General features: G+C 33.9%; 1 protein-coding gene across 3 annotated transcripts; it reads right to left on the reverse strand.

Annotated features, from left to right (window-relative positions):
- LOC133312819 (probable sphingolipid transporter spinster homolog 2) lies at positions 1-9,529 on the reverse strand. Of its 3 annotated transcripts, none has more exons than XM_061514087.1 (16): positions 9,377-9,529; positions 9,055-9,186; positions 7,882-7,983; positions 7,290-7,394; positions 7,060-7,135; positions 6,533-6,607; positions 5,322-5,424; positions 4,591-4,653; positions 3,639-3,693; positions 3,409-3,521; positions 3,123-3,199; positions 2,829-2,942; positions 1,996-2,115; positions 1,569-1,697; positions 776-854; positions 1-422 (listed from the first exon to the last, which is right to left on the reverse strand). In XM_061514087.1, the coding sequence occupies exons 1-16, from the start codon at positions 9,508-9,510 to the stop codon at positions 280-282; spliced, it is 1,620 nt and encodes a 539-aa protein (XP_061370071.1). In that variant the 5' UTR covers positions 9,511-9,529; the 3' UTR covers positions 1-279. The 3 variants fall into 3 exon arrangements, with proteins under 3 accessions (XP_061370071.1, XP_061370070.1, XP_061370072.1); XM_061514086.1 differs by having other exon boundaries at positions 3,409-3,506; positions 3,612-3,693; XM_061514088.1 differs by lacking the exon at positions 3,639-3,693 and having other exon boundaries at positions 3,409-3,475; positions 4,580-4,653.
- Between the last annotated feature and the right edge of the window lie 1,943 nt (positions 9,530-11,472).

Consider the following 11,472-nt stretch of genomic DNA (forward strand, 5'->3'; position numbering starts at 1 on the left):
GCAAATAGATACTTATACAAATAATAAATGTTAAAAAAAAACTATTTACACTATAGTGGCTATCCTTGGGCGAAATAATTTGTCATGCATTAAAAAAAGAAAAAACTACTCTTATATTGTTGGAAAATAACTTTCTTTCCAACACCTATTGATTTCCATGTAGCTCAATTTTTTTTTATAAGTGAGTCCACCCATAATTGTGTCTATGGTAGGAAATAACTACTCTCCTATAACATGAGATTAATAAAACACTTAAAAAAAAAAACATGAAAAAGAATATCAACATTCTTGGGATTGAGCAGGAGATGCTGATGTCTCTCCAGTCATCTCTTGAAGCAACGGCATAGTGTCTGAACTTTCGACGGTTGATACTTGATGCTCATTGTCTTCATTAAATCTATCCACACTACGCAAAAATATTCCTGCCACAATATACAAGAATCACAACACACGCTGTTTAAAATTCTTTTGAAACTTTTCCATGTATAAGACATTTATGATTTGATAATAATTATAGAAATTTAAATACTACACATTGAAGATAAGCTAATTTTCATGTGGTCAAGTAACATTCACCATAGGTACAACGAAAGGTTGTAACATATTTTAGGTTGGGATTGGATATGATTTCCAGAGTGACCATTTTATTCATGTCCAGCAATGCCATTTTTTAATCTTAAATATCCTTGATCTTACAATAATGATATGTCAAAAGAATTACTAACTGGAATTCTTCTTTGTAGTAAATCAACAAGAAATTTCAGTGAAGACTAACCGATAAACCATATTCCAGCTGCAGGAAACAATATGGCTGTTAGAATCAAAGCAGTAGTTCTCCAGTTGTTAATATTATCCTGCATTACCATATGTATGAACAACCATCAGAATCTTTTACATCACAATATATATTCTATGAACTATCATTTTCTCTTCCTCAACCTCCCTCCCTCTATTTGTTTGGCAAGTAATGGACATTGTTAGAATATCTAGTGGATATTTCAGAATATCATGATTATATCTTAGAACAGTTTAGAATATCATATATGATCTCTTAGGATTGGTTTCCACATTTCCTTACATATCGTGATTTGTTTCCTTATTTAATTAGGATTAAAAGTCTACAATCAATATAAATAAGAGGTACAGCTTTGTCTTTTGTCCCTAAATATTCTATCAAACCATCCTAGCCCCAAGGGCCAAAATCAAAATAGATTTGACTTTTCAGTAAATGTGTCATTTCTTATCATAAGCATTTAGCTTAGAAACGAGTTTTTGTTGCTTTCTATCACAAGCCGATTATATGCACCTGATTTTGAATTATGTACTTATTAGTCTTAGTTTTATCTTCAACTTTTCTAGACCAAATTCGGCGATCATTATGTGGACAACTAACAATTTCCACCTTAAGAGTAAGAAATACAAAAAGTGTTTGGCATTGCTGCACGTCTGTAAGTTACTAAATTCGTTAGCAAAACAATAATTCCCCTTACGGTATGTTAGTCAACCAAAAAAAAAAACACTAGAAAAGGTCGCTTACCAAAAAGGGAGAAAAACTATTAAAGGCTGACCTGAAGAACACCAACAAGAGGTGAGGAAGGTACATCTCCAAAGACATGAATAGCAACAGTAGACAAAGCCATAGATAGTGGCCTCAAACTTGGTTTGACACAACGAAGACATACGTAATTCACAGGACCCTGAAAAAATTTCAAGAGTTTAGCAAAAATTCTGACTTCCGATCAGGTTTAGAAAATGGTTTCTAAGGAGCAATAATTTAGAAGTTGAATTGTAGGGATCACTTACCATCTAAGCTCATATATAAAATTACAGACTTCAGGAATTTTCTAAGCTAGGCATGATATACAAACTCAGGAATGTGTACAGAGGAAAACTCAATAGTTGCTAAAATATTAAAGATGATAAGCATGTAAAAAGGAGAGTGCCTTAATATAACGGCCAACACGAAGAGATCTTCCTCGCATAGAAGGAAAGTACCTGAGTGGCAAAAACAAGAAGTTCACCAATAGAGAAAAGAGCAAGGAAGCCATACATGCTTCTGAATAAGAAGGCGCCAAAACAAAATGCTGCACCAATAAATGTTGTCACTGACAGAAGCTGCAAAAGAATTTAGAGTGTTCAGTAGGACATAGCAATCGAATGTAAATAACATGCTACTTAAGTTTGACTATATATGTAGAGATCACAAAATTAGTCAACAAGTATGGTTTACCAGTTCCATTTACTATCCCATTACAGCAATTCAATCAATGCACGGCTACACTTAGTTTAAGTGAGTCTGTTCAATATTATGAGGCCAATCCAGAATCCTAGTTGTAAAAACACTTTTAACCTCACATACCGGATAATAATTGCAAAACTGTAACAATGACGCTCAAACATGTTACACAAGCCTCATCTATATGTATTCTCTCAACCCTATTTATAATTCCAATGACCTAACTAACTAATTCTATAGAGATTTCCCTAATTACCCCCATTAGCCCTAACAAACAGAAGCTGACCCATATGGTTTTTGGGGATCAACCATTATTTCTTCTAACCTACTTTCCTAAATAGGGGGTTCCTAACATATATGAGGCACAAGTCCTGCCCAACAAAATCCAGTGCACATCATGTTCATAGAAGATTACAGATTATAGTAAGGAACACTAAAGTAGATGTTTCTGAGATCAACAGGCGAACCCGCAGGGTAAAGGTAAAGGTAAACGGGCAATGTTTTAGCTCAACAGATAAAAATAGCGCCCTGGGCAGCTAATAAACAGATATAAAAGTAATGCCAGAACCCTTCTCTAAATTTGAATACCAACCTTAAATGCATTTGATAAGGTGTTAGTCATAAAATCTAGAACGAAGCCTCCAGCCAATGTGCCCACTATTCCACAAAAAATTGTAATTCCTCCAAATATCAAATCTGCATCAGTCTACCAAAGTAAACCAACTTTAATATTACAGGAATAATAACGTACTATGTTTTACCTGGAAAGTATCTTCACTTATCAGGGATGTTTCATTTTATGCAAGAAACAAAATATATAAGAAAGGAAAAACTATAACAGTAAAATCATATGCATAAGATGTCACTGGATGAAGCAAAATCTCACCATGTGGTATATATTATAGCCAGCTTTGGGCCCCCAATATGAGTAAGCACCTATGACAAAGTTGTATGCTATGTAACCTACGAATAGATATTCAAGTTATGGAGTTAAATAGACATGGTAAAACAATATGACTGGTAAAATTATAACACATAGGATATTACGATATGAAGTTCACTGGGAACTAAGCTATCCTATAGCAGCTTCTGCCACAAATTTACCAATAAAAGAAAGTAAATCTAATGAAAGCAGTTGATGCATGCAGTATATCAGTGGGAGAAATAAGTACCTAGAACATTGACAACATAAACCTCATCAAGCAAAAGCTCTTTCATATCATTCAAAAATCTTGAGAACTGATCAAAGATTTTGGTTGTGGATTTTGACCTAAAATAAGAATGAATCAGTTAAAATTTTGAACACATCAGCCACTAGATGATGGATGTCAGACAGTAAAAGATAATAGCTATTTCAAAAGGTAAGTGTTTTCACTTGGAACCGTCATTTGAGCTTTTATCTCTGAACTCTTCCTTTAAGGACAGTGACTCATCCTTTCCATTTGAAGCATCCGTAACTTTGAATCAAACACGTAAATTTCGTTAAGGCTAATATAAAGATATTGTGAATCAGAAACAATTAACCAGCCAACAACAAAGAAACCTAAATTTTCAGTTAATTGCAAGATATTAGGGGAGAAATGAGTGACTATCGTCTATCGGTTCTACACTTCTACTTGTACCAAAAGAAAAATAATATTACTTCCCACAAGACCAGGAAAAGGGAAATAATGGAATATGCACTTCAAACATGGACACTTTTAAGCCTTCTGAGAAAAATAGTAGTTTTGGTTAAATATATATTCAGTATCTTCCTTCAAAAAGAAAAACATCTAATCTCCCCCACTTGCTTCAGATAAAGGGATAAAAACTGAAAGAAAACAGGAATAGAAATAAGCCTAGTTTTAGACAGAACATTCATCTCAAAGTGTACTCAACAGCCAAGGTTTCATGAAAGAGAAATTGAATTTTTTCGATTCTCAAATAAAGAAGACTACAATGATACTAGAGAGAAATATAGAACCCAAGGACAAAGATTCCACCAAAAAACAGCATAACAATAAAAGAAAAAGGGGTGGGATTAAAAAATGCTCAAAGGAACAAACCAATCCCTTTGCAAATCTGTTAAAGAGACTACAATAAAGGCCTCAATAATTGCAACCCACAATAAAGGAGAAACGTTAACCTGTCCCACAAGAGATGAGCTGGTAAGAATCTCTGGCTAAAATTCCTTTTTTTAATATAATTTTCATAAGCATAAGTTTGTATATATGAAATTGCCATGAATATACAAAAAATAAAAAACGATAATGAGCCCTGGAAATTTGTTCTTTATCATAAGACTTAAGATAGAGCAATGGTGCTTAAAAAAAAAGGAAATATTGACTTTGGATAATGTGTAACTCTTAGTGTACCTTGAACTTCTGAGGAAACTGTTTCAGGTGCCAGTGCCTTTTCTGAATCAGCAGAAACAAAACCTGGATCCACACGTAGTTTAGAGATGGAAAACTGTAAAGAACTAATTCAACCCAAAAGCTTAAGCTGTTGGGTGAGGCTACATTAATGGTTTTATATATCGCAACACGCCCCCTCACACGAGAGTCCACTGGGCTTGAAGGGTGGACAATGCACAGGCCCACCTACCTGTGCGAACAAAGAAATTTCACTTGAAAGAACCTTGGGATACACCACCCTAAAAGCTAGCTCAGAGGGTGGGAGTATCTAAGGCCTTATAAACTCCACATGAGTTGCTCATACAACCAATGTGGGATTATATATCTCAACACGCCCCCTCACACAAGAGCCCATTGAGCTTGAAGAGTGGACAATGCAACAGGCCCAACCTACCTGTGCTAAGAAAGTCCACAAGAGAAAGTGGGGGACGGCGAGGCTCTAATACCATGTAAAGAACCTTGGGATACACCACCCTAAAAGCTAGCTCAGAGGGTGGGAGTGCCCAAGGCCTTATAAACTCCACATGAGTTGCTCATACAACCAATGTGGGACTATATATCTCAACAGGATAATCAGATCTAATCATATCTAATCAGATCTAATCATATCTAATCATATCTAACAATATCTAACAATATCTAACAAAAACAATGATGTGTTCGCAAGAAATCAATGCAAGTCCAACGTGCACCTTTCAACTGCAAAGGATTCATAAAAAATCCTGAAATAGCAAATGGAAGCATCAATACAGACTCTACCCAGAATGCATAACGCCAACCAAAATAACTTCCCACCTGTTAATAAACACAGAAATGATAAAATTAGAGAGGGCATTGAAAAAGAGAGAGAGAAGCAAAATACACATAGTGATTGTTTCTGCAGTATATTACTATACAAGGGGATTCCCCCACTTGTTATCTGATTTTTTTTTTTTCTTGAAAGACCAATGCTTTGTTTCTTTTATAATTGAAAGGGAAGCATAAAATTGTCACTCTAAATTAATTATAAACCCACTTCCTACTTTTAAGAAAATCCCTTTTTAAAATCATTTGTCTATATCTATTACAATTTTAAACTAAAAATTCTACTTTTCACTTAGTTTTTAAAATTTAGAAAGAGAACTATGCTTTCATCCTACATTTAAATTCAGAGGAAGATTATTGTAAAGAACCAATTCAACCCAAAAGCTTAAGCTATTGGGTGAGACTACATTAATGGTTTTATATATCTCAACACGCCCCCCACACGAGAAGCAATTGGGCTTGGAGGGTGGACAATGCACAGGCCCACCTACCTGTGCGAAGAAAGAAATTCCACAAGAAAGAAAGTGGAGGGCGGCGAGGATCGAACCTAGTACACCGAGGCTCTGATACCATGAAAAGAACCACTTCAACCCAAAACCTTAACGTGTTGGGTGAGGGCCTTTTAAAGACTTTATATTATTCTCTAACACGCCCCCTCACGCAAGAGCCCTTTGGGCTTGAAGCGTGGATTATTGCACGAGCCCAATTTTTGGTTTACCTTAAGCTTATTTACATGGTTTCAGAGTCTCGTGTCCTAGGTTTAATCCTCACCGCCCCCCACTTTCTCTTTTGGAATTTTTTTAACACAGGTGGGCCTGTGCATTGTCCACCCTTCAAGCCCAGTGGGCTCTCATGTGAGAAGGTGTGTTAGGGAATAGTATAAACCATTAAAAAGCCCTCACCCATTAGTTTAAGCTTTTGGGTTGAATTGGTTCTTTACAGTTATATTTACAAACTTTTTGTTTACAAACTTAACTATGTCTAAGGGTAGTACATAAACCAAATCATGTAAAGTTGTTATATCTTTCCACCATACCTGCAGCACAGTTGTTATTATTAGTATTAAATAGTTGCATGAAAAATACAGATCAAAACTTACCAAACCACCGTAGACATAGCCAAGTGCATATCCCGTTGGTATACACATGTAAAATATTGCAAGCCACGCTGTTTTCTGATACATACACAGATACAGCAGTATGAGACAGGTTTCCAACAGGAAAAAAAAAAACAACTATAATGAAGAATGACATTCCAACTACAGAGAAGCATACAGGGGATGTCATCCACTTTTATAAGATTATATCCATAAATCATTGAAATGTTGAAAATAAGCAAACTTCTCGCAACTTATGCTGATCAAGTGATTACAATGACTAAGCTAAAATTCTTTATGAATGCTTAATAGCATTAAACGTCACCAAAATCGAACTTATCAAACCTGAATAACTATGCAGCAGACCCCGAAACCGCTATAGTGGAATATCCGCTTTACTAAAGATTATAGATACAAGTTAAATAGTTTATGCTACAGATAATATGTGAGGGCTTGATAGTGAGCATAACAGAGAATAGACATTCTTCGTATCTAAAAGCGGGAGATGCTTCCAAGGGAAAGAAACAAACCTGAGCAACTGGGGCATTGTCATCAATAAAAGGTGCTGCAAGACTTATAAATGAAGCCTCACCAAAACCAACCAGCCTATAGAGAATAATAAAAGCATAAGGAAAAAATAAGCCAAATCTCTTCTTGTATTTTGTACTATTTTTTTGGGTACGTTATATTTTGTACTATTATTTAACTACTCAAAATCAAAATTGCATAACTTGAAAAATAACAGAATTAGACCACTTACATGCGACAGACTGAAATGGACCAGAAATTAAAAGAAAGACCACAACATAAGGTTGCAAGAGTCCAAACTGACAATCCAACTCCTATAAGTCTAAAGGGGTTCACACTGCAAAAAATAAGAATTGTGGAAGGATTAATATGTAATTTAATGACGGCAATTCCGAATCACAACAATCATATGAGCTATATGTACAACGCAGAAAAGATCAGAAATTCTCGGTTTTCAATTATTATGTCTATCAAACATAAGAACCTCAATGGACAAATGGTCAAATACATCCATAATCCAACTTTTATCATAATTTATGCAGCAAAGTATTTTAGATAAATGGTCTCGTCAATTTAAAAACAAGAAAGTCATAACCAAGAAGATTTCGTCCATTAAATATTAAATTGCATGCCAAGTAGGAAAAAATTGAAATTAAATATAATTTATCTGTGGTGGTTCAAAAGCCTCTTCAGCTTTCAGAAGTTTCATTCAATTAAAACACATCTTCTGAAGCGTTAATAGGTTGAATATTTAAGCTAAATAAAGTACAATAGTAAGAATAGGGTTTCAACTAATTGCAACACAAATGGTTACTACTTATTACCTCTTAGCCAGAGAAGCAAATATTGGACAAGCCACGAGAAGTCCAACCAAAAAAGCAGATGACAAAACTCCATCTTCAAAATTGTTCAAGTTAAAATCCCCCCTGCACACAAGGAGAAAAATATATAGTCAAAAACTACTAAATTGCTGAAAATTTACTTCTGCATATTACAGGAGCACAAGAAAAGCTCATACAGGCAGAAGCAACAGTTATCTTGCAGACTATAAATTAAATTCTACACCTTGGTGGGTGATGCTTCTCATGCCATTTTGATAAGCATGCATACATAACAGTAGGACAAAACTGGGTTTTTAACCAAGCAAGAGTCCCAATTTCTTTCTCTCATTATTTCAATAATTTAAGGATATCTTGCATGAGTGCTTTTCAATTCAGAATGCTGTCATTTCTTTTTAATTTTTTAAGGTAAACCACATTTTAAAGCCATGAGACAACACCCTCTATTCTTGATTTCTTGTTCTGAAAGAGGAAGGGAGCATGAAAAACCACAGATGCAGGTTTGATAATTCGGTTACTCATGCATTAGTTATTCAAAACCTTTGAGAGCCACATTAAACATGTTGCTGTGGAATATAACAAAAACATAAATCGAGATCAGAGGCAATTTGTAAATTTTGACCACAGACATTGGGTTTTTCAAGTCAGTTATTTTGTGATTGAGGATTCACATGAAAAATATAATAAATAATTATGACTTATTTTGAGTAGTAATTCAGATTTCCTATTATGTGAGAACTGGCTATTAGTGTTTACTGTAAAATCATGGTTTCCTGTTCCCATTAGCTTATTTCTTTTGGAGTTCCTACTTAAGGAATAAATTAGTGTTTTCTTTTTATGATTCCTTGAATTAATAAGGAATCATCCCACATTAATCCAAAAAAAAGGTACAAAAGGAATGCTTTTTTACATCAGCCAACCTCCCTTCCTGTCCCTTTTTGGTTTCACTTCTCCCTCCCCTTTTCAATTATGTTCTCTATTCTACTCTACGAGAATCTCTTGCTTTAGAACAGAAAATTCCATCAACACCCCCACCACCCAAACACAAAAAAAAAAAAAAAAAAAAAGAAGTTCGAATAAGCTCAACAATTTAAAATCATAGGGTATAGAAAATTAAATGCCTGAGGCGTGAGAGAAATGATACTAAGTATATCTTACTGTATTCCTGTACCAGAAGTGCAGGTACCATCTTCGGTGCATGTTCCCCTACTTCCATTAACACCATTGCTTGCTATTGCTCCTCGATCCAAATAGTTTAACAAATTAATCACGCAAAATATAGCAAGTAGCCTACGAAACAAGAGCCAAAATACCAAAAAACACTTCAGAAGAACATAATTTGTTCAGAATGGCTTAAAAAGTTTCTCCCCACACCCTAATAACAAAAATTCAAAAAGACTGAAACTTTCTTTGCTTTACTTAACCCATTTTTACAGTACGGATCTAGGAGGGGGAGAAGGAAACAAAGAAGGTACATTACCTCTTGGGTGTAAACCATGAAGTGGTGGGAATCATGGTGGAGATTTTGGACATGGGTGGCTCCATAGATTGAGAAGTCGTAGTAAGCTCAGGGGAAGGCTTTGACTTAACTCGTAAGTTTTCATCTTGTGCCATCTCAGTATAATACTTTTAACACTTGACACCTACAGTGAACCTGTTATTAAGATCGAAAATTGTTGAATGGTAGTTAATATAACGTCGCTGAATTTTAGAAAGCTATCTCAGCTTTGTCTCTCTACTTTCTCTTGTCTCAAGTCTCAACTACTTTTTAGTTTTAACCAAACAGGTTAAAATTTAGGATTTTATTAATCTCATATTAAAAAGAGATAAGTTATCTCATGTTATATAGATAAATTTGTGGGCTCCACCACTTTAAAAATAAAATGAAAAGAAAAGAATAAAGTGACACAATTATCGAAGGGTGTATAGGAGAGAAATTTATCACATGTAGCATAAGAATAGTTTTTCCCTAAAATTTAAATAATTCTCTTTCTTTTATTTTATTTTTTCCCTTTTTCATATTAAATAGGAATTTGCATTTTCAAGTAGACAAAATGTTAAGCACAAAAGACTCCCGGATCCTTGCCTCGTATAAACTCTTTTGACCTTTTTTTCGGTGACAACTATGCTGATATATGGTATATGTAAAAGGAAATATTACTTTTCTTTTATATAAGATAATTTCTTTTTTACTTTCTCACTTTAATTTTCGCACCATATGTTTTTTTTCCTTCTTGTAATGATAGGACTCATCCTTTTTCTTTTTACAACATAAGATAGTTATTTTATGTAAAAAGAGAATAATAAAACTTATATGTAAATTATGATTCGGATTCCTGTCCCATTGACTTTTCTTCTTCTTCATCTTTTTTCCTGTTTATTTTAGCTCTGGTTTTCTCTTATGTTTATCTCATTTTCCTTTATTTTTCAAATGAAAATGCAAAATTTAAACACTTGCTTCTAATGTTTAAAGAGTGGGAGAAAAACAAAAAAAAAATTATTGCAATTCGTGTGCTAGACTTTTAATTAATTTACCGTATGGATATGAAATGTAGTCCTATAAAACAAAATAAAGAATTGTCATATGTAATATTTCATATTTAAGAGGATAGGGTTTCGATATCTGTCAATATATTATCACAGAAATATCGATAAGATATGCTGCTTTTAAATAAATTCAAAGATGTGTTTGATTAACATTTTATGAGTAATTTTAAAATTTTAAACAGTAAAATAAAAAATAAAAGTGAAAGTTAATAGATAATTACAAAATAACTTCTATTATCATATACTTACCTCTAATGATAAAAATAAAAATTCAACAAAACATGTTACTTTTACAAAACCTAATAGTCTTCGAAAATATGTTCCTATAACTAAAACTAAACATAAAAGTATTATATTTTAAAATTAACTTGTCGCTCAAAAACTAAATTCAGTCTGCCATGGCACGAATTCATGGTAGCGAAATTAAGGCCAGGATTTTTCCTTTGGTGGACCTTCGTGGCGTGGCCCAAAATTGCCAATGCCTTATTTAGCCCCATGCCGATACTTCCAACAAATAATGACATAATGGGCATGGCATTGGCAAGAGCCACAAAGCCATTATTAATTCGGAAGCAAGGGCCGTAGATTTTTTAATTCAATTTATAATTTTTTTTTTCGGGATCCATATTTATCAGACACGGGTCCTGTACAAATGGCATAAAGCTTCCTTTAATTACAATTAATCTTGAATTGAAATGGAATATACAATTCATTATAGGGATGACAACTGGCTGTGGCATACTGAGTTGTATAAAATGCTATATAGCTAATCCTACAGGAATTTTACTTCAATTGCGGTTACTGTACCTAATGCAAAGATTTGTTACCTGTTACCAGGTTTGGCAGAAGAATTAATTCCTCTCACTTCTATTTACTACAACAGAAGCAAATGATATTGGTTATTCATCAATGTATCAAACTGAGCAATTTATATCTAATTATTCACATTATTAGTACGTAAAGCAGAGAATTGCTAGATGAACTGAAAGGCTTCGCCGTTCATTTTTAGAATTATTTTCATCATGTTAA

This window comes from Gastrolobium bilobum, unplaced genomic scaffold (genome assembly GCF_033153095.1).
Source record: "Gastrolobium bilobum isolate Gb01-03AN ecotype WA unplaced genomic scaffold, APGP_CSIRO_Gbil_v1 utg12574, whole genome shotgun sequence".
NCBI classification, from domain to species: domain Eukaryota; kingdom Viridiplantae; phylum Streptophyta; class Magnoliopsida; order Fabales; family Fabaceae; genus Gastrolobium; species Gastrolobium bilobum.